The sequence below is a fragment of the Neltuma alba genome, unplaced genomic scaffold (genome assembly GCF_004799145.2).
Source record: "Neltuma alba isolate B1F8T4 unplaced genomic scaffold, ASM479914v2 tig00001301_pilon, whole genome shotgun sequence".
NCBI classification, from domain to species: domain Eukaryota; kingdom Viridiplantae; phylum Streptophyta; class Magnoliopsida; order Fabales; family Fabaceae; genus Neltuma; species Neltuma alba.
In genome coordinates this window covers 1-21,697 of record NW_021632408.1, presented here as the reverse complement: position 1 = coordinate 21,697, position 21,697 = coordinate 1, and the positions used below count along the sequence as shown (strand labels likewise).

At 34.6% G+C, this 21,697-nt stretch overlaps 2 protein-coding genes across 7 annotated transcripts; both read right to left on the bottom strand.

Moving 5' to 3' along the window:
* Window positions 1-1,581: 1,581 nt before the first annotated feature.
* On the bottom strand, window positions 1,582-10,437 carry LOC114754710 (membrane-anchored ubiquitin-fold protein 1-like). Of its 5 annotated transcripts, XM_028943535.1 has the most exons (5): window positions 10,352-10,437; window positions 9,562-9,805; window positions 8,280-8,444; window positions 7,379-7,471; window positions 7,023-7,277 (listed from the first exon to the last, which is right to left on the bottom strand). In XM_028943535.1, the coding sequence occupies exons 2-4, from the start codon at window positions 9,692-9,694 to the stop codon at window positions 7,416-7,418; spliced, it is 354 nt and encodes a 117-aa protein (XP_028799368.1). In that variant the 5' UTR covers window positions 9,695-9,805; window positions 10,352-10,437; the 3' UTR covers window positions 7,023-7,277; window positions 7,379-7,415. The 5 variants fall into 5 exon arrangements, with proteins under 5 accessions (XP_028799381.1, XP_028799368.1, XP_028799358.1 ...); XM_028943548.1 differs by lacking the exons at window positions 7,023-7,277; window positions 7,379-7,471 and adding an exon at window positions 1,582-1,637; XM_028943525.1 differs by having other exon boundaries at window positions 7,023-7,471.
* Window positions 10,438-14,318: 3,881 nt separating this feature from the next.
* Window positions 14,319-21,013, bottom strand: LOC114754945 (probable galacturonosyltransferase 14). Of its 2 annotated transcripts, none has more exons than XM_028943804.1 (6): window positions 20,584-21,013; window positions 19,870-19,925; window positions 19,597-19,755; window positions 17,209-17,799; window positions 15,627-15,929; window positions 14,319-15,301 (listed from the first exon to the last, which is right to left on the bottom strand). In XM_028943804.1, exons 1-6 carry the CDS (start codon window positions 20,792-20,794, stop codon window positions 15,017-15,019), a joined length of 1,605 nt encoding a protein of 534 aa, XP_028799637.1. In that variant the 5' UTR covers window positions 20,795-21,013; the 3' UTR covers window positions 14,319-15,016. The 2 variants fall into 2 exon arrangements, with proteins under 2 accessions (XP_028799637.1, XP_028799643.1); XM_028943810.1 differs by having other exon boundaries at window positions 19,597-19,752.
* Between the last annotated feature and the right edge of the window lie 684 nt (window positions 21,014-21,697).

The window sequence follows — 21,697 nt, the reverse complement described above, 5'->3', positions numbered from 1 at the left end:
TTCATATAATGGTTTGATTTATTTGATTTTAGACAATTATTTATCCAAATAAATTTTAAAAAATAGGTTAATTTAGATTTTAATAATAATTTGATTTATGTTATATGTGTTGATATTTTTAAACTATATATTTGACAAAAGAGTATTTTTTATATTTATATAATTTGCGATTTTATAATTTGAATTAGAAATTTATGAGTTTCGACAACAATACTTCTCAAAGTAAAGTAAAATAATAGTTAGATTACAAAATTTAAAAGTAAAATTCCTATAAAGAAGAAAAACTTGATATTTTTACTAATAAAGACGAGTATATTCATGAAGAAGAGCAATTGATTATAGTGATGATGAAACTTCAAAAAAAAAAATAATAATAGTATTTATCTGTTGCACATTTGTACTATTGATAAAGCTTTTGGATGTTGTGGTCTTGTTAATACATATTTTAGATGTTCTTTGATGTTAATGAATATTTAGATATAATGATATTTTATATTTATGAATTAATTTTATTCATATTTTTGTCTTTTATTAATAATTTTATTAATTTGTTTTTATTTTTTTGATAAAATGTGAGAAATATGAAAAATAAAAATTTCCTCCCTTAAACGGGCCGAAAACTAGTGGGTTGGCCTTGAGCCCACTAGCTTAATAGGCGGGCCTAGCAAAATTGGGATTTTTTTTTTTAAATTATGACCTTGTAGGGCCGGGTGTTTAAAGCCCGTCTACCCGGTAAGGCCAACCCTCTAAGGCTAGGCCATTTCGTATTCCTACCTCTATGTATCTATTTGTCCCCCCCTATAAATGGTGTTAAGCAATCACCATGAGGACTATTTTCAAAATAAATAAATAAATATGAGAGACAAAATAAATCTAAATCTTATATTTATAATCAAATTAAATTTCTAAGTAGATATTATAATTGGGACTGAAATAACATTAGAAGAGAAGTTATTTGTGTTATTGCATCTATAAAAAGAAAAGAGATACTCTCATCCAACCTTAAATGTAAAACCTATTTTGTAATCTAAATTATATTATAAAATAGGTCTTATATTTATGACCGGAAGAATACTTCATAATTTACCTAACAATAATATTTCTATACATTGTGAACTACATGGGCTATGATTGTGTCTCAAGTTCAATTGTTTCCCCCCATAATATCAATTCTTTATGTCCTAAAATCACTAGGAAACAAGATCCTGATTGTAAGTTTATTCCCTTAAGCATAAGAAGATTTTTTTTTTTGAAATATATATAATCGGATACATGAAGGAAATGTATAGAGTTGATTTCATTTCAACACACAATTATAGCAACCCACCAATAAAACATCACAAGAAAGCCATCGCCTATGAAAATTGTGAATAGAATTTACTGTCTCAGAGGAACCACCACCATATAACTAGCATCACTATCTTCAACAGGCCAATTTCTCTTTACCTGCTGTGAAAACCAAACAATCAAATAAGAGTTGTGTCATGAGGAAGTCTTGGGCTGTCAAAAATCATGTTAAGCTGAATGCAACACTTGATCACCTAGGAAAAATGTCATCTTTGATCTCTTCAATGGAGAATGCTATAATATTACACAAATGCACTTGTTTTGTTTTGCTTCACTTCTTGCTTTCTTCTCTGTTTTAGACAAGAAAGGTCAAGAATATCAATCATCGAATGAAAAAAAAAAAACTAAACAAAACAACTTTAAATATTGGAAAAGAACTAAACAATCTTGTGTCTTTCATTTCATTGCAACGCTTCACAATGGGCAAGCCATGGCTTTTTTTATCTGACAAATTTGTCAAACACCATTGAACTTGGATTTTCGGGTTTTCACTCACACCTTCCACATATCCACTTTGAACCCTGAAGTTTGATTCTTGAAAGAGAGGGAATGAGGCCACTTGGACCATTAGATGAAGAACTCTTCTTTGATTAGAATACATTCTATGGAAGGTTGAAGATACAAGATTTAATAGCCCTTTAACCCTGATTTTTGAGGATAATTGGTGTTTAAACTTGAATCTTGGTGTCTAGTTTGGAATCAAAGTAAGTTGGAGGAGCAGGTGAACAAATCTCTCTCAAGATTTGTTTGCCGCGGCGAAGTGAAACTTCATCGCGATGAAGCAGAGAGTTTTGGGAGAGCTTCCTTTCGCAAATAGGTTTTCGTTGTGACTAAGTTAAGGGGAAGTCGGGACGAAAGGTGTCAGGTGAGCAAGAGTTCCTCTCCGGAAAAATTTATTGCCACGACGAAATGGGTTTTTGGCTGCGACAAACTTGGGTCTCTAGGTTAGAAAATCCCTCTCGGAATTAGTTAGTCGCGACCAATTACTGGGTTTGTTGTGACGAAAAGGTCACGTCTTTAAATCCGGAGAAGGGGTCTAATGTGCGAAAATTAGAAAATCTGAAGGAAAAGAGAGAGACTCTGCTAGGGTTTCGGTGTTTTGGCTTGGAGAAAGTGTTCCTAAGGGTTCAATACCTCAAGTAAGTAAATCTAACTTTTAATCTATTTTCTTTCTCGGAATTTTTGAGGATTTATGGTGAAACCCTAGAGTTTTCTATTTTCTGATGGAATTGAGATTTTTGACTGATTGTTTTAAGTTTAAATGATTATTATGGGCTAGTCTAAGTATTTAATCGGTGTAGTTTTCTTGAATTTGGAGATTTGGAAGTTTTGGGAATTTGGGGTTTGTAAAAATAGAGGTTTATGATTGAGGATGATAATATAGTAGTTGAAATTAGGTTATGTTAAGGAAGGTTAAATTGGATGTTTAATTGGTTTAGAATGTTATTAGGACTTGATTTTTGTTCTAATTGGATGTTTGAGTGATGAATTTCTAGAGTGGGATTTGAGTTTCTAAATTCAATTGAGGTTTTGGAAGGGAAGCTATAGTATTAATGGTCTCTTGTGGTTTTGGAGAGTTATTGTGATGATTTTGGCTCTTGTGAGTTGGGTAAAGTTTTGGTTGAGGCTAGGAATTTTGAGTCTCCAAATGTTGTGTTAACCAATTTATTAGTTTGAAAGCTAATACATAGAAGTTGTGTGTTTGTGTGCTTGTGTAGACCTGTTGTGAGTATTTGTTAGTGTACGGGGTATCGTGGTGTTTTTGTTATTTCTTGCTCAGGCGAGAGGTAACCACTTTCTAATCCTTTGTACATGCTGTTATGGTATTGTAAGTGGATTTATATTTTGTGCATCAAATAATAACTGGTGTTCTAAATGTATTTTTGTATATCAAAAAGGAATAGTTGTCTTGTGGGTCTTTGTACAACACTGAATGCATTGGGAATTTTCTGAAAGATATGTCACTGATTGAAATTACTTACAAAATGGTATATTTACTCTTTGGTAAAGATGTTTGATCATGATGCATGTGTTGGGATTGGTGAGAGATTGCATTGTTACTACCACGTGGTAAGACCTCCATTAATATATGATGGGTGGCTTTTTACATCCCCTAGAGTGAGGGATAGGTCCTTGTGGCTCCTTACGTCCCCCACAGTGAGAGATAGGCCGGGTTCAGCTCTTTGAAATCCCCCAAAGTGAGGGATATATTGATGGGTTGCATCATTGTACTTGCATGGTTCTTTGTGGCTATCACTTACAGTTTTACATGTAACTGCCCCCACTTGACACCTCTTGAGCACCTATTCATCTGTACTCTGTATTGGAATGTTGGTTACTGGGACTTCTATCTCACCCCGGGGTTATATTGTTTTCAAGTGAAGGTTCTAAGTGTACGTCTTTGGGAAGGGACGTGGAGGTTTGAGCTTGGTTAAGCTGTAATGCCTCTAGCCTGTGGTATATGTATGACCAGTGTATATTGCCACATCTAGGGTCTTTTTGAAATATTTTGATTGCATGACCTTATTGTAAACAGGTGAAAGTGTCACCTCCTTATTTTTGTTGGCCGGAGGCCATTCTTAATGTTGTATAAAATTCTGAATTTGTGTTCATGTGGACAGTTGGATGGGCTTATGTATGATATCCTTTGTTGCCTGAGCCTGAGACTCGGAGGCCCAATGGAATGATTTGATTGATGAATGAATGATCTTTGGTTACATGCAATTTGTTTGGGTTTCTGCCCGCAGCTTAATTGTCAATTCTGAAAATGGTTTACAAGGTTTCTTTTCTACTATGGTAGCTTGTCTATCAGATTTCCTTTTCTACCATAGTAGTAATTTTATGACAAGATAGTAATTGTTAATGAGTTGATAATGTTTGAGGGTAAGAGTTTTACTACCGTTGAGTTTGGATCTAATATTGTCACTTTTAAAGCCTATGATTCTCTGCATGTAGATCTAAATTAGTTTATCATGATTTGTGTGGCTCTGGTTACCATGTGTTAGAAAGTTATGACAATGTTTGACAATTTATAGTCAAGCAGATCGGAAGGTGTCAAGAAATTGAATGAATTAATACAAAACTTACATGTATATGTAGGAAAAAGGAAACATGATTTGTTTGTCTTTTGTGTCGGAACTTTTGGTTTTTTTTTTTTTTTTGTTTATTGGATAAGTTATTCTTTCTGTGATCTAATAGTAGCTATTTAAAGTGGCAGTTTCTATCGCATCCAATTCTTTGAAAGCAGAGACTTGGTTACGAGATAAACTTCTTCGGATGATGATATGAGATAGCTCAAAGATTCCTAGACAATTATAAAATCCTAACTATGTGATCCATAAGTCTTAAATAATTCATACATTTCTCAACCAAGACACATCTAATTCTGTACCACATTTCTAGGCCTTTTAAGAAGCTCAAAAAAGGTTCAAGTCCATGTAAAATTATATGGGTAAAAAATCATGATTGGGGATTAAGGCTTACATGTTGTAAGGACCAACAATAGTATTAATCCTAAATAATTATTTTATCAAGCATGTATTTTACAAAATTCCAAAAAAATAACTTAAACAAAATAATGACAGAACAGTCTATATGAAAGTATATTTTTTTCATCCCCTCTCATCTCGTTGATACGAACGAGTTGTTATTAGATCTCTTTCCATTCCTTCCTTTCTTTTAACTAAACGGAGACTCAAAACAAGTATGGTATTGAAGATTCAAACAAGAGAAATTAAATAATTAAGGAAGCGTGGTTATAGAATCTGTTTCCTCCTGCAGTTGCAATAGACGTTCAAGCTGCACTTCAACATCTCCCATATCAGGCCTCTCATTGGGATCTTCTCTCAAGCAGCTCTCTGTAATGTCCACATACAATTTCCAGCCCCCCTTCTATTTCTCCCACCAAACTCTCATCAATAATTCCCTCAGCTCTTCCTGTTTCTACCAAATCACATACTTCCTTAACTACACTGAATGCAAATGGGAAAACATTTGCAATCTCATCAATATGATGCCCCTTATGCTGAGCCATTTGGGATAAAGTCTTTCCGCAAATGAGTTCTAACAAAACTACCCCAAAAGAATAGACATCACATTTATAGGTAACATTAGTACCACTAAAGCATTCAGGAGCCATGTATCCCATAGGGCCTTCAAAGTATTCCATCTGTATGGGTTTGGCTTCCTTTTCTGAAAACTTCGGTCCTTTTACAGAGAACCCCAAAAATGTGAGTTTGGGAACCCAATTCTCGTCCAAACGAATGGCAGCCGATTTTATATTCCGATGAAGGATGGTGCGTAGGTTCCTGAGTGAAGGTAGTGTAATCCACGCGCCACCCCTATACTGATCTCTAGCCTTTTCTTCCACGGTTGAATTGGCGACTTGCTCTCTATTCTATGAAGTTGATGATAGAGTGATCCATTTGGGGCGTAGTCGTAGACCACAATCATTTCATTTTCATCATCGCAAAATCCAACCAGTGACAACAGATTCGGGTGGCGTAGCTGGCACGTAAATATGATATCTTTCTTATACAGTGAGAGCCCCTCTGCAGAAATCGCTACTTGGAGTCGCAGCCGCTTCACTGCAGTATCTTTCAGTTCGCCATTGATGGAGATGCAGGCTCTGTACGCTACACCGTAGGGCCCTTCACCGATCTTCCTGCTCTCGTCAAAGTCGTCGGTGGCTTTCCGAAGTTGCGCGAGAGAAAAGCGATGGCACAAATATTCTATTGACGCGGAAGGTTGTTTTCGAGAAGCCGAACCACAGCCTCCAAAGCACTTGTGAAGGATCCCCATTCCCAGCAACACAACTGCGTTTGCCCTTCTTGATCTGACAAATTTGTCAACGCCCTAGCCTAGCGAGAACTCTCATTTTGACATATATTACGATACATAATAACAGGAGGTATTAGTACATAATAATGCTGTACTATTTAGTCTCTATTAATAGTGGACTAATTTAATTTGTTTTTTAGTGTCCAATGATATAATCAGTAACATGTTATGGTGATTGTGTTTTGGGTCCATCCCAAAACCACGTGTAACAAGTGCCCTGAAGATTCGACTTCAACCAACACGTTCGAGTTTTGACTATTGGAAAGTTGACTTTATTCTTTTTTGCAGTCTTCGTGCTATTTCTAAATTTCTATCATAAACAACATTTATTACTTTCTTAAATCCTTTTTTTACCGAAATGATACTTTCCTGAATGTAGTTATTAAGAGTCCTTAGTTATATTTTATGTTCAACTCTCGGTGTTCAATCGGTCACCGCCAAGAAGAAAATGTGAATCACGTGCGTTGAGGAGTTTGTATGCGAACCATCCGAAGCAATGATCTCTTCCTGTATCTGTTTTTATCTTATGAATGGTGTTAAACAACCACCATATGGTGACTATTTTGAAAAGAAATAAATAAATAAAAAATAAAATGAACCAGATCTTATATTTATAATTAAATTAAATTTCTAACTAAAAAATACTTCCTTCAATCCTAAATAAAAGACCCATTTTATAGTGTAAATACCACAAAATAGTCTTACATCTAGACCTAGAGAAATACTTCATAATTTACCTAACAATTATATTTCTGTACCTTGTGAACTACATTGACTATGATTGTGTCTGGAGTTCAAATATTTTTTATATAAAATCAATTATGTCCTAAAATCACTAGGAAACAAGGTCATGGTTGTATGTTTATTCCCTTTAAGCATAAGAAGAATTTTTTTTTTAATATATATAATCAGGTACATGAAGGCAACATATAGAGTTGATTTCATTTCAACAAACAATTATACCAACCCAACAATGAAACACCACCAAGAAAGCCACCACCTATGAAAATTGTGTACAGAATTTACTGTTTCAGAGAAACCGTCACAATATAACTGGCATCACAATCTTCACCAGGCCAATTTCTCTTTACCTGTTGCGAAAACCAGACGATCAAATAAGAGTTGTGTCATGAGGAAGTCTTTGGCAGTCAAAAATCATGTTAAACTGAATGCGAGGGTAACACTTGATCACCTAGGAAAGACATCTTTGATCCCTTCAGCTGAGAGTGCTATAATATTACACAAACACACTTGTTCTGCTTCGGTTCGCTTCTTGCTTTCTTCTCTGTTTTAGACGAGAAGGGCCAAGAATATCAATCATAAAATTAAATTTAAAAAAAAAAAAAAACTAAAACAGAACAAGCTCAAAATATTGGAAAAGAACTAAAACAATCTTGTGTCTTTTATGTAAGTAGATGAATTAGATCTGTTAGAGACAAGTATAGGAGAGTAAATTTGATCAGTTCGGTATCCTCTTGAAAGTGAATGTTAAGTGATGTGCAGAATTAGAAATGTCAATGGATAATTGAGGGAAGGGTTCCCCAATGGAATCAAGTTATGAGAGACTTGAACAACCAATTCAACCTTTTTGCTTTGTTCCATGTCTCGGAGAAAAGGACGCAGAAAAGTCCATATGGATAAGATAAAAGCAAAGCAAACAAAAGCCAACAAAATCGACCTCTATTCGTGATTTAAGGAAGGTGTTTGCTGTCGCTTATGGTTACCTTTTGACCAAGAAAAGTCTGACAACTGGATTACACAGCCAATTCTTTTAGGAGATCACAAATATGCAGTTTTCTTTTGGAAAGTGACGTATACCAGATTTTTCTAAAGACAATTTAATTACTACTTGCAGGCTGTAGCCTAGTCTTTCCACCAGTGAAGAGACCGTCCATAAGCACAAAACACCTCAAATCTTTTAAAAGAGCCAGACATGGGACTCAAATCATAAAAACAATTGTGATCATTAAACCTCTGTCGAAGTTAAATAGAACAACACTAAGAATCCTTAAGCTATCCAAACAATATACAGTTCAATAACACAGACAACTATCAATAGTAACTCTTAATGTGACTGCAAAGAGAAACCAGACCTTTATCCCCAGCAGGGGGTTGCACGACCACATGCATTGTTGTAACTCCACCAGGGATATCACATAACGGACTCTGGCACTCCCCCACCGTTCTGCTGTTTTCCAGTATTTTTCCGGCACTAATTAACTTCACATCTTTTACAGTCCTTGGACCATTCTCCTTGTCTTCAAAACAAAAACAGATTTATGGTTCTAATAGATCACTAAAAACCATGATAAAATGTTAATAACGATGCCTCTTGATAAACTAAATCAACAAGAAAAGCATCTAAAAGCACAATTGTAATAATTTATCATATCATCTAGACGTGCTTGCATTGACTATTGCATACGTGACTTTGCAGAACATGGGATCTCTGGCACATATTATATATACCAGCAAATTGCAATGATGTTGATGACCGCTAAGCCTGGTTCTTCGTAAAAGATTTTTCTTTAGGGGTCTGCCATGTGTTTTTAACCATAGCAAATGACTTCCAATACAATTTAAGTACCATATCATGGATACTCCTCCTGAGATAAGAAGCCATATTGCCATCTTGACCAGTGACTTCATTACTTGTAATTAATAAAAATCTATGAAAACGAAATATCAAATCTTCTTCTTTAGCCAGAACCATACACGACCACTTCAGAAGGAAAAGATACGCAGTACCGGAATGAATGAGAGGTAAAAGATTAAAAAAAAAAAATACTAATTATGTGATATAAACAAGTATTTTCCATCTTTCTCATTTCATGCCATAGAAATCCCATCATCACAGGTTATTGACAAAATTTATGAACTCCTAAATGCTGCTGTTATTGACACAGTCATTTTTCTTGCCCAGGCAAAGGCTCCAAAGTTTCAAAAATCTACTCATCTAGAAGCAGAACCTGGGTTGTCTTAGAGATACAGCACAAAGTTCATTCCCCTTTCTCAACATAAACAAGCTTTAGCATGATTGGCTGTCTCAACGTAATCACTCAAGAATTAATTATTTTAACGTCATCACTTCAACGATGGCCGCATCTTCGGCAATCTGTTGAAAACATAAGTGATATTTGTAAACCCCGATCAAGAGAAACCAATATTTCTCCATCTTCGTCAATAGTTCTCTTCTATAAACCAACACATCCAAGCACTGACATCCATTTATTTTTACTTTGCAAAGTGAATTACCCGATAGAGCAGCTAGTAAACAGGAAGTACAGAACATCTTCTTACCCAGAAATTCAAAGGAAGACCAGAAGGAATTAAAGGATATAGCAAAAAAAGGGGAGGGAGGGGGAGAGAGCTGACCATTTGGCCACTGAGCAAGAATACTCTCCTTCAAGGTAGCAATACTTGTAGCAGCAGGAAAACTCTTAGGGCCAATATCAGAACCATCGGTCAGCCGAAACTTGATCTCTAATTGATCTTGCCTCCTCGCCATGCTCACAGAAATGGAAAGCAATCTTGAAATTAAACAATCCAACAATCCAGTAAATCACTTCGACTGATTATCACGAACAGAAAGGATTCATCAAAATCTCCCTCCAATGTTCTGTAATTTTATATCAAGAACAAAAAAAAAGGAAATTGAGCCAGCCACATCTAAATCCCAGCAGACAACTCGCACCATACAATATGGACACCGGGAAATTGGGGGAAGTTTGAATAGTATTAAAGCTGTTATGGTCAGAAGTTCTAGAAACAAGTAATTGAAATCCAGTATGTAATCCTTTAATGAAAAACTTTTACGACGAAAATTCAACTCACTCACACCGACACAGAGCAATCGCTAACAGCTATAATTAAGCAAGCAAATCGCGATCCAATCTCCGCGTGATCATCATTGAATCGGGAAATCTTCACCAGTTGGGAAAAGGGAATTAAAAGAAAAGCGAAAAGAAAAATGAAAACCCAAACAAAGGAATAGAAATCTGGACGGATATTTCGAACGCTTTGGCTATATCATCACTGATCTGGGTGGTGGTTGTGTGCAAGTGACACAGTCTTAACTCGGCAGGAATCCACGTGGAAGACGAAGTGGATGCGTTTCTTTAAAAAGAGAATATTAAAATCGGAGGAAACGATCAAATGGTGGTACCAAGAGACGAGGCTGTTTCGGAGTTTTCAAAGTCCTCAAAATCTGTGGTCAATCAATTGGCAGTCTTCTCCTCCCCTTTGCCTTTGGCTTTGCCTTGCCTTCTTCAAAGATCGAACTTTTTCGCCAATCACGATCTCACTGTTCGCAAAAACGCAATCTTCAATCAGACTGCTTTTCCATACGTTGCTGACACATTCTTTACTTGCACATTTAGCATCGTCCTCTTACTATGATTGGCATGCTCTCCAAATATGACTAGTTGGTACAAGTCGCCCCCAACATCTACTTGCTCCCGTAGACATTGTCTGTAAACTATAAATAACATCTTCATAGTATTTTTTTTTTCATTTTTCTTAAAATATTACAATAATTTATTCCTTTTAATTTTTTCTTTTTTTTTTTAATTAATCAAATCATCAACATATTAGTACATCCATAGGGATTTTTTTTTTTTTGCCAACCATAGAGAATGTACTCCTATGATCATATTTATGAGGCAAAGAGAGAGTTTTTTTATCCAATTTATAAGTCACTTCATTAAAGTTTTCCTTTATTTATTGTGGTGTAAATTGTTATTTTTTTAAAAGGTGTATATATTAAATAAGAGTAAAATTAAAAAGTTATTATATTTTAATGAAGAGTTAATGTAATTTAAAGTTTTTCTTGATCCTTGTAAAATATATTGGAAGTGTCTTATAAACAAGACCAAAGGAGTAATTCACAACTTCAAGTTTAAAACTCAAGAAAGCTTCCTCATCTTCATGAGAGGACAAGTTGAAATCCTGAAAAATATACTTATTGAGGGAGGCAAAAACTTCTACGGGGCCTAAAAAAATACCCTTAATCGAATAAAAAAATACACTCCAAAAAGTGTTTATTGTGATTCACGTAGCAAGCGCTGGCTTTTAAATATATAATCTAGATATTTATTATATTTTTATATAAATTTTATACAAATTTATATCGTTAGTAAATTATGAACTGTGTGCGTACGTTAAGCTTAGATGAGTGGGAAGACACAGAATTTCCTTTGGGTTCAAAAGGCAATGAATGGACACCTTTTTCAGGTAAGTTTACTTCATAAATAAAAATTAGTATTACCTCCGTCCTAATATAAGACCCAATTACTTAAGTTGAAGTAAGTTAAGTTAGTTATTTGTAATAAATAAATATTGTAATTCCTAAAATATCCTGCTAATAAGTATATTGGCTAAACTATCATTATTAGAAGGATTATCTTGGAAAAATGCATAAATATGAGAGACAAATGGATTGGGTCTTATAATTAGGACCAAACAAAAAGTCAACGGGGTCTATAATAAGGAGGTAGTAATATTATGCCATGCATAGAATCTAAATACTGTAAATTTGATTAATACTTCCGTCTTTATTATAAGACCCCATTTGACTTTTTATTTGGTCTAATTATAAAACCCTAACATTTTGTCTCTTAATTTATGCATTTTTTTCTAAGATAATCCTTCTAATAATGATAGTTTTAACCAATATATTTAATTAGCAAGGATATTTTAGGAATGACAATACTTATTTATTATAAATAACCAACTTAACTTATTTCTTAATCTCCTCAAATAAGTCAATGGGTCTTATAATTAGAACGGAGGAGTATATAAATATAAATGTAAAGTATTAATGATGGACATAGATAGATTGTAAGAAATGGATATCTGTGAAATTGTGACAGTCAGGCGAGCAACAGAAGGAAAAAAGTAAATCTGAATTAAGATATTATGGCAAGAAAACTGAAATAGGATATTCACCCCAACCAAAAAAAAAAAAAAGCTAAATAAGGGACAAATGAATTGTTAGTTTCTTACTTTTCTTTTTCGGACAAAAAAATTGTTACCTTTCTTTCTGGTTTGTGTTCATCCTTATCTAATTTTATTTTGCATTTTTATTTGTTTTTGATCCTATTGAAAATTTTTTTTACCAAAAGTTTTTATTTTTTGAGGAGAGTCTGTAAATTTCTTTCTTTTTGTTTGGGAAATTAAGGCGTTAGGTTGGTGTTTAGCTGGCAAAACACAAACCGTCAGATTAAGTTCAGAGCTTTGATCGCATCATCCGAACCTGAACTGAATTTAACGATCGAAATTAAAAACAGCAACAAGACAGGAGGCTCTTAGGGAGGACATATTTTCCGTTTTGGGGCTCCCACACACCTACCTCATCAGAAATTTCGTATATTATTTTTTTTCACCAAGAGAAATTTCATATAATTTTTTTTTTAAACCTGAGACAACTTTTATATGTGAGATAACTCAAAAAGGAAATTTTTTTAAAATACACTAAAAATTTATAGCTGAACTTATAAGAGTTTTACGTATTATAGAATACGAATATCATACATTTTTCATAATTTAAAGTATATTAATTCTCAACAAATAAAATATAAAAAATTGAATTTTTTTATTCATATGGAAGAAGAGTAAATTCTTACTACTATTTTTCATAACCTGAACTATTTAGATCACTATATTTAAACAATGTATATTTTAATTTAATGCTTAATTCTAAATTTTTAATTAATTAAACAAAATCAAATTTAAAAAAAAAAAAAAAAGAAAAAAAGAAAGAACAACAACAGTCACCCCCAGTGGCACTCAAACAGCGATTGGTTGATGACAGAAGGGAATGAACGAAGAGGAAAGGTCAGAATTGGACGGTGGGCCCAATTCTGAAGAAGAGTCAACAACTCGTGGGACCCCATACCTTCCGATGGACCCCACCTACATGATTCCTTATATATAATCGCTTTCTTCCGCGTACGCTGTTCTGTTCTGCTCTCTCTTTGAATCTTTTTTCTTTCTTATAAATAAAAACTACTATAAAATTACTTAATCCAAAACATTGTGTCTGGAAAGAAATATTCCAACCACGAAATTAATGAGCCAGGAAAATGCCAAAAAAAAAAAAGACAAAAAAATATATAAAGGTTCCCAAAATAAAATGGTGGGTCAGGGGTGAGTCCCTTTTTAATATTTTATTACAAACACTTTAAAATTATGTGCTTGCATCAGTTGCATGCCAGGAGAACAAATTTTTGTCGGGTGCTATACAGAATAAATTTAAACAAATGCAAATGGGCTAGTTGTTCAATAAATTTAGCATCCTCGTCCAACAACTTCTATGTTGTATGTTAGTAATCATGGGAAGTTGGGAACCTTAGGACTTTGTTGTTTGAAATGAAAAATCATATTCCAACTTTTGTATATAAATGATGACACTTATAAATTACTCAACCCAGTCATAACACAAGTCTTTTTCAATCAACTTGACTTGTGTAAAATATAAGCCCAGTTTGATAATGCATAAAGTATCTGCTTTTTTTTTGGGCCCTTGTATATAATTAAACTTTGTAAGTAATTAATTTATTATAAATAATACTAATTCTAATCCTTAATATAAGAGCTTGTTTGACTTTTATTTTGATCTTAAATATGAGACTTCAATTCATCTTGTTTTTCATATTTATCCTCTTTTTTTTCAAGATATTTCTTACAATAGTAATAATTCTACCCAATACACTTAATTAGCAATAATATTTTAAAAACAACAACACGTATTTATTACAAATAATTAACTTAACTAGTTTTCTTAATTTACTCACATTAATTAATCAGTTCTTAATATTAAGGACGAGAGGTGATATAATGGTATATTTCAAAAGTTTAATTTTGTTGACATATTTAATCATATAACTGCCCTTTGACTACCGTTTTTGTTCCATATTCGGTAGTCAAATCAAACTTATATTGCTGAGAGGAGGAATATTGCATTTACAACAACTTGTGAGACTTGCTTCCTGTGAATTCAAATAGAAATTAATTGATCTTAACGAATAAATACATGGCTGGGCCATAACAATACGTCAAACATGCTTCTGAAAGATTTATTTTAGATTTCTCAGACAGGGTAAATGCAGAGGTAATATATGGATGAAGAAACATAATAAAGGAAAGAATATTCTGCACATTTCCAATGTGGTGTGATTGTACAAAACGAATACCAACCAATACATTATCCTACAAACAACAGTTCCCCAATTCAATGGACCTGAAATGTAACATAGCAATCTCATGAACTATCCTATAATTCACCATCATGGCATCAAATCAATATATGGTCAAGGTAAAAATTGGGTGCTAACAAAAATTTAAATAGCTAAATAATGAAGAGGGTAAAGAAAAAAGCTGTGCTAGAGGGGGGGGGGATCTCAACAAAATAAATGTCCTAGCATGCTGTTTTTAGAACCAACCATGACACAGGTTTCAGCTTTCTCCATCTTCATATTCACTTCCTTCAATATTCTCTATTGTCCCTCACAGAAGATCGATAGTAGTATTCTCTCTTTCTCCAACTAGAACCAGAATTAGAGGTGGCATTGTTGCTGTGTCACCATCTGAACTTGTTGCTTAAGAGCATGTCAGGATGGTACCATATCTGCAAAAACGTTGGGATGCCAGCAAAATACACCCACAATGCTTTAAATGTCTTGGCCTTTCAACCAACTTTCTTCTATCTCCCTTCTCAAATTCATGTCCAATAAAAACTCAAGCCGCAAAAACCTGTATTACTTTGTATCTCTTCGGTTCTATATATATATATATATATATATATCTCATACCATAGCTTCTTGCTCCTCAGCTATGACTCCAAGATGTGACAGGTCCTTACAAAATCATTAGAATAATTAACATACTTGGTCCAAAATGGCCGAAGATGATCAAAGCCAATTTGCAACCAGGGCTTTGACTGGCCATTATAGTGGATAACTGCAGCCTTTTTCACGTCCTCGATACTGGTTTTATTTTGATAACCCAAGCCAAGCAGGTGCCAGGAGGGGTCAATGGGATGAACATGACCTCTAAACGCAATCAAAGCAGGTGGTAGGGTTCCAAGCTTCCACATTGTCAGGTTTGACATCAGATTCTGCCATACAGAAGCCGTTAACAACGCCCAGAACATTTTTACCAAGAAAACAAAAGGCCCCTCTACCCAATATAACACCATACTCAGATGCAGCTACGTCAATGTTTTGGTTCAAGTGTGAAAAAGAAATTATGTTATTCAAGTGGCATTTACCCGATGCTATCAATTTTGTGCCTCAAAATTAGCATAAAATCAGCCCCTGGGCTTCTTGAATATTAATCAAATAGAGTAAATTTGTATCATTCTGGACATTAAACAAATGGAATAAAAGACCATAACAGATAAAATGTTAAATTTCCCTAAGTCTGACTGTATGGACTTTTACCTCTTTGAGCCAGGAATGATACGTTTCTCTTATATTTGTGTTCCTCCATGCACGCAGATCAAAGACATTCATCCCATAAGCCCATGCACACTCATCAGGGTCCAAATGATTTGCAATGAGGGGATGGGAAAAATTGAAGTAATTTCGGAAACGCTTAGACATCACCCACTCGTCTTCACCTCTGCAAGTTTCCACAGCTCCATTAACTTTCCCTTCAAGATCAATTTCCCAAAGTGGAGACAAGTCACGCTGGACAACAATATCATCATCTAAAAAAACCACCTTGTCAAGGTTTGGGAAAAGCTGTTTGCACACATAAGACACATAATCAGCATCAACATGTTTAATAGGAGCCAATATTTTAGATAAAGAAAAAGAATATAAGCATGAAACAAAAGTATAAAGATCTTCTTTAAAGATATACAAGTAATCCATAAAGCAGTGACAATGGTACAGTGCATACACAAATATATACATTAATAAATATATCAAATAAAAAATCTATCAAAGAACTTAAAAGAAGGCTCATATATAAGGTTGTAGGTATAAACCATCTCAGCGTGTGTTATACTTAACCTAATCTCTTTAAACTTCCTATTCAATGAGCGCCTTTGAATAAGAATAAGATCAATATCAACCCATATTTAAAGCACCTTTCACTGTTACTTTCCAAAAATGCTGCTAAATAAAATGGAGGGAAAATCACACAAAAAGACCCTGAAAATTGAAAAATTGCACACAGGGCTCCATTCACAGAAATTGCTGTCAAAACTCATACTATTGTTGTCAAAACTCATATTAATGTTGTCCCAGTCCCTATTTGCAATTTTTCTATTTCGGCAGTCTTTTTTGCGATTTTTCCTAAAATGAATGTTAAATTATGCAATTGCAAGTTCAAACTGCTCACAGTGTAGCGAAAATATTATAAGCAGTTAAAAAGGAAAATGAAAAAAATAACTTCCATGAAATCATCAAGATGGACCATTTAATCTTTTATTTCATCCCTTCTATATGGCTTATTTTTTCCTTTTCGTTTTGCCAGCTAAATCCAAGAAGGGAAAGAAAATCATATTGACATGTTATAATCTATAAATGCATATCAGACAATTGTTGTCAGGGTGTCATGGTAATGACTGCTAGAAGCCCGAGTAAGGAGAGTTGAACAGATGGATTTTAGCCTTATGAATAGAGGAAGAGGGAGACTAAGAAAGGCACTTGAGGAAGTTACAGAATGGGATCACATGGCAAACAATATATTTGGATAGATAGTTAATGATAGATTACAATGGTGTCCTGTGATTTATGTAACTAACGCCACCTAGTGAGATAGGACTTGTTATGCTGTGTAAAATTTGTGTGTGCCATTCATGTTTTGTTGTGCATGTTATGGCAGAAAAATCAGCAAATGTTCATTGGGCCTGGGCCCCGGCGCCGAGGGGGTGGTTGAAGGAGGCTTCATGTTAGAAAAGGGATGTAATTTAGATGACTTAAAGAGAATTATTGTGTTGATGTTCCATTCCCAGAAAATAAAATCTCACAATAATCCAAGGATAGGAAGAGTTGTCAATTAAATTTAACTTACCTCTGGTATGTATATACGTAGATGATTGAGTAACGAGATGTACTTTGGACTTCTGGACATCAATTTTGAAGCAAATGTACGTGGAGTTGTTTCACTGAGATTGGCTCCTGCTACATGATTTCCATGGTAGTAATCCCGAATCCCATTTTGATTTTCTACAGCTTCAAGAACTGGAACATTTTCTCTACTCAACCAGTCAAACTGGTGAATGCCTCTGACTTCAACAATAGCAGGGGAGACAGAATTTAGTGCAAACCATGAATGCATGCCCGCATAAGTTTTCTTGTCAGTGATGACATGGAACACGATCTTCTCAGGCTTTAGAGAAGACTGTACAGTGGAAGTTACTACTACTGAAGCAGCCAAGATGTTATCAGTTGACAGAATGAAATGGTAGTAAGAGTTATCAGACAGTAAAGGAAGTAACTCAGGAGAAGGCAATTGTTTACGAGCATGGGCATTTGACGAGTACTCATCAGTCAATCGCAAGGAAAGACAATAAATTCCTTTAGGGATTGAACTTGCTGCAAAGTGTTTATTCATAAGCTCTGCAAACTTAGACTCTCTGATATCTCTTTCAAATTTCTCCATCTGTTCAAAAGCAAACCAAAGATACAAACATTGAGTACACAAGCCTTTTATTCAACCCAATATAATTTGCATCCTTGCAACATACATCAAGAATAAAGCATACACTAATGCAATGTTATAATTTTATATGCACCTTCTATCAGTCTTACATTATTTGAATCATTCAATTAAATTTACACATTACATCATAACTGAGAGATTTGTCATCAATTGGTAATGCATTTTGTAAGTAGCTCTTTCCTCAATCTCTCTTTTAGGACCACATAAATCATAAAAAACTGCACTCTAATTGCTCTAAACCTTAACCGTCTTTGCCATGTCTCTATATCATAATATTATTTTATGGAATTTCTTAGTTGAAAAAGTTAAAGGTTCTCTATAGTCCTCTTGACTAGCAACCAGAGGTTCCATAAAAGTGAACACAACATAGTAAACTGTCTCCATCCTCCATAAACCCAGATAGTGAGTTGACCGAAAAATAAATAAATAAACCCATCTAGGGGAAGTAATCACAACCAAGATTATATACACAATATTAATGTCAGCGTAAAAATTACAGAACCGATGGTTATGGAACATGAATGACTAACATATGTCTTTGTAATAGTAATCTTCATATTTATGGTGAAATATCCATGATTGAGAGCTTATGACATTTTGTCAGTAATCAAAAGCAAGATTATAAGCATAATAATTAGTGTCAGTGTAAAAATTATAGTTATCAAAGTGATGGTTGTGGACATGAATAGCAATGTCTTCATAAAAGTAATATTAATAATTATGGTCAAGCAGCCAAGATTTAGAGCTTTATGGGATTACATCATGATCGTCAAAGAAACATCACCAGAAGCAATAAAACTAAGCCTTTCCCAGCAAAGGTGCATACACAACACACAAAATTAAGCATAAAGGCAAAATATTCAGTTTTCCTGTTAAAATTCCTCCTTAACCATAGAATGAATTTTGGTTGAGCAATTTTTCCTTTCAACATTCTTGACTGTCAATTACCAGATTGAGAAGTACAATATAAGGCCCACTCCTACCTTCAAATTAATGATGATATAAGAAAAAGTCATACGATGCAAAAGGGTAACAATCTCTCTAGCAATTTAGTAGGGTGGAGACTACCGGTTATATCTAGAAAACAGCTTTTGCCATAGGCAATTAGGCTTTAGGCAAAGCCATCTGAGCTCAAAATAAATGAGCATTATACCATTCAAGTTGGGCTTAGGTAGTTGGATAACTGAAGGGTAGGATAAAAGGTTGCAACTTCAATTTTTTTCTTGTACCAAATAATTATATAAGTATAGACATTCAGAATCTAGAGATGTCTGTTGCTGGATTGTTGTTTACCCAGAGACAGTTGTGTCATCGTGATTAAAATTTCTTTGCTGAAAGTTAGTTATAGTTTAAACTGTGCATCAGCTATCCAAACCACATGACCTTCATAATATTCATATTTTGGCAAGGACATATGCACCTAAAAAATCATCAATCATAGTGGCTTGAAATTAATACGACTACAAAGGAAACTCCATTTCTCCATATACAATGCAAAAGCCACCTCGTAAGCAGCAGGCCCATGGCATCAACAGTAAAATTCAATAATGAAGCAACAATGGTAGACTTCAGTTTAAGCCATCAGACATAAGGTGCAGCAACACTGTTATGACTTCAGTTTAATAACCCACTCCCTAAATACAAGACCCTTTTTGTAGTGTGTATAAGGGTCTTATATTTAGAACGGAGGAGTAACTTAGAAAAGCATAGTGCAGTATATCCCCATAACAAGCTTACCATTCCCCTTAAGATGAATGCAAACATCTTTGCATCATAGTGATTGCTATTCATATTAGAAACCAGGTGTTCAAATGAATCTGGCAGTGTTAGACCAGCTGGGATTTCCCCAGACTTCACTTCGTTTAGGATTTTGTAAAAGTCTCTGACCAACCGCTGCTGCATCATCACCACAATCACAAAAGGGGGTCAGATAACCTTTCCTACCCAACGTTTCATAAATATAGTGATGTAATATAAAATTAATATGAAGTGACATATAAAATGGATTACCCCTGAATTATCAACTCTACTGAGAAACCTTGGTCCTAACCGCCTGCCTAAACAACCTGGAGAACAAAAGAGGACACGATTAAGTATCTAAATTCTACAATTGGGCAAAGGCAAGACATATTAAGGATACGGGAATGATGTTTCAGACCTTCTTGAGTAAACTAGAGTAAGCTGCAAGTGAATGAAGTTCAAAACAGATACAAAATAGATAAAGAAATTTTTTCATTAATGAGTAACTGAGAACAGGATGATGACTTATAAATTAGCAAATATTATACCAAAACTTAAAAATTCGTAATTCCCAATACAGTTTAAGTCCAATATATCTCAATTCATATCAATCTTTTAAAATGAAAGACTCAAGCTTACAAATTTAAGCAATACATGTTTCCAAGTCATGACAACATATTGACCGCTGATTTAGAGTTCAAGTGCAGTCAAACTACAAGCGGAACGCTTAAAATATGTAGTCACACTTCAGATCCTACACTAAAATTTTACAACTCCAGCATGACGTAAGCTGCCCAATGACATCAATCCAGATCCTTGATTTTTAAAAATCAATAAATCAGAAAAAGAAAGATGCCACAGTTCAGCCTATGTTCAAACCGAGATCTATCACAAACGAACAAATAATCAACAAATAGCATGAAAACGATCAAAGTATTAAAACTCAAAGGTAAGAAAACAAATGTGAAGTTTATAATGGAGTACCAAATGAGGAGCACTTGTTGACACCTTCAAGGGTAACGACAGCAGTGAGAATGAAGACAAAAGGCAATAAGAACGCTAAGATGAGGATGGTGTGAAAGAGGGTTCGATAAGAAATGTGGCGAGCTGCGACCTTGATCTTCATTAAGTCAATAAAGCCATTGCTGCTCGATATCGTGATACTTCTCATGCTAGGCGAGAAGTGAAGCTGCATCGTCGTGTATGCAGCCCCAGGTCGTTGCCGCGCACAACAACCCTAGGAGAGTCGCCAGGACTGAATATACCGACAATCAGCCATGGCCTTAAAACACAAACCATCAGATCCGAACCCAAATGCACAAATCAACCACTGGCAATGCCTCTGTGATTGAAACCGAGATTGCAAGTATAATTTAGATCTATATATCCGGGTTCTGCTCAAATCTGTAATTTTCTGGGGTCTTTTGGCAGACCGCATTGGAGTGATCACAATTGGGTTTTGGCGGAATCAATCACAAAATGCAAAAAAAGCAATCCAGTTTCTACGTTGTGACGATCCCACGTCCCATGGATCAAGAGCGAAGAGAAGAAATCTGTGTCCCGTCTCTGATGGTTGTGTTTGTGCAGTACTCGTTCCGTTTGTGGGGAGCTTTGTGATTGGACGGATCTACAATTTAGTTTTCCGGAAAAAATATGAAAAAGGAGAGATGACGAGCTTTAAGAGTCAAACTCAAAACCGTGTTGGATTTAGATGAGAGAGAGAGAATGCAGAGAGGAGAGAGAAAGGAAGCCTGGGCTTGTGTTTGACCATGAGATTAGGGAATAGGCCAATAGGGACATGACTTGGGAGCTATGTTTAGAAGTCCTCCTATGTTTATGGCCAATTCTTATTCTTAAGTGAATAGTATCCAAGGAATTGATCGTTATTTTTAGTTAATCTGTCTTATCCTTTTTAGCATAACGTAGAGTAACAAGTTGAAATGGAAAGGAAAATAGTGTCTAAATTTATGTATTGTTAATTATTTTATTTTTGAATCTACTAGCAGATGTTTTAGTGTGGTAAATTTTAACTTAATATATTATATTTATTCATTGAAATTACAATAATTTTTAGGGAAATTACTAAAAGTCTCAAGAG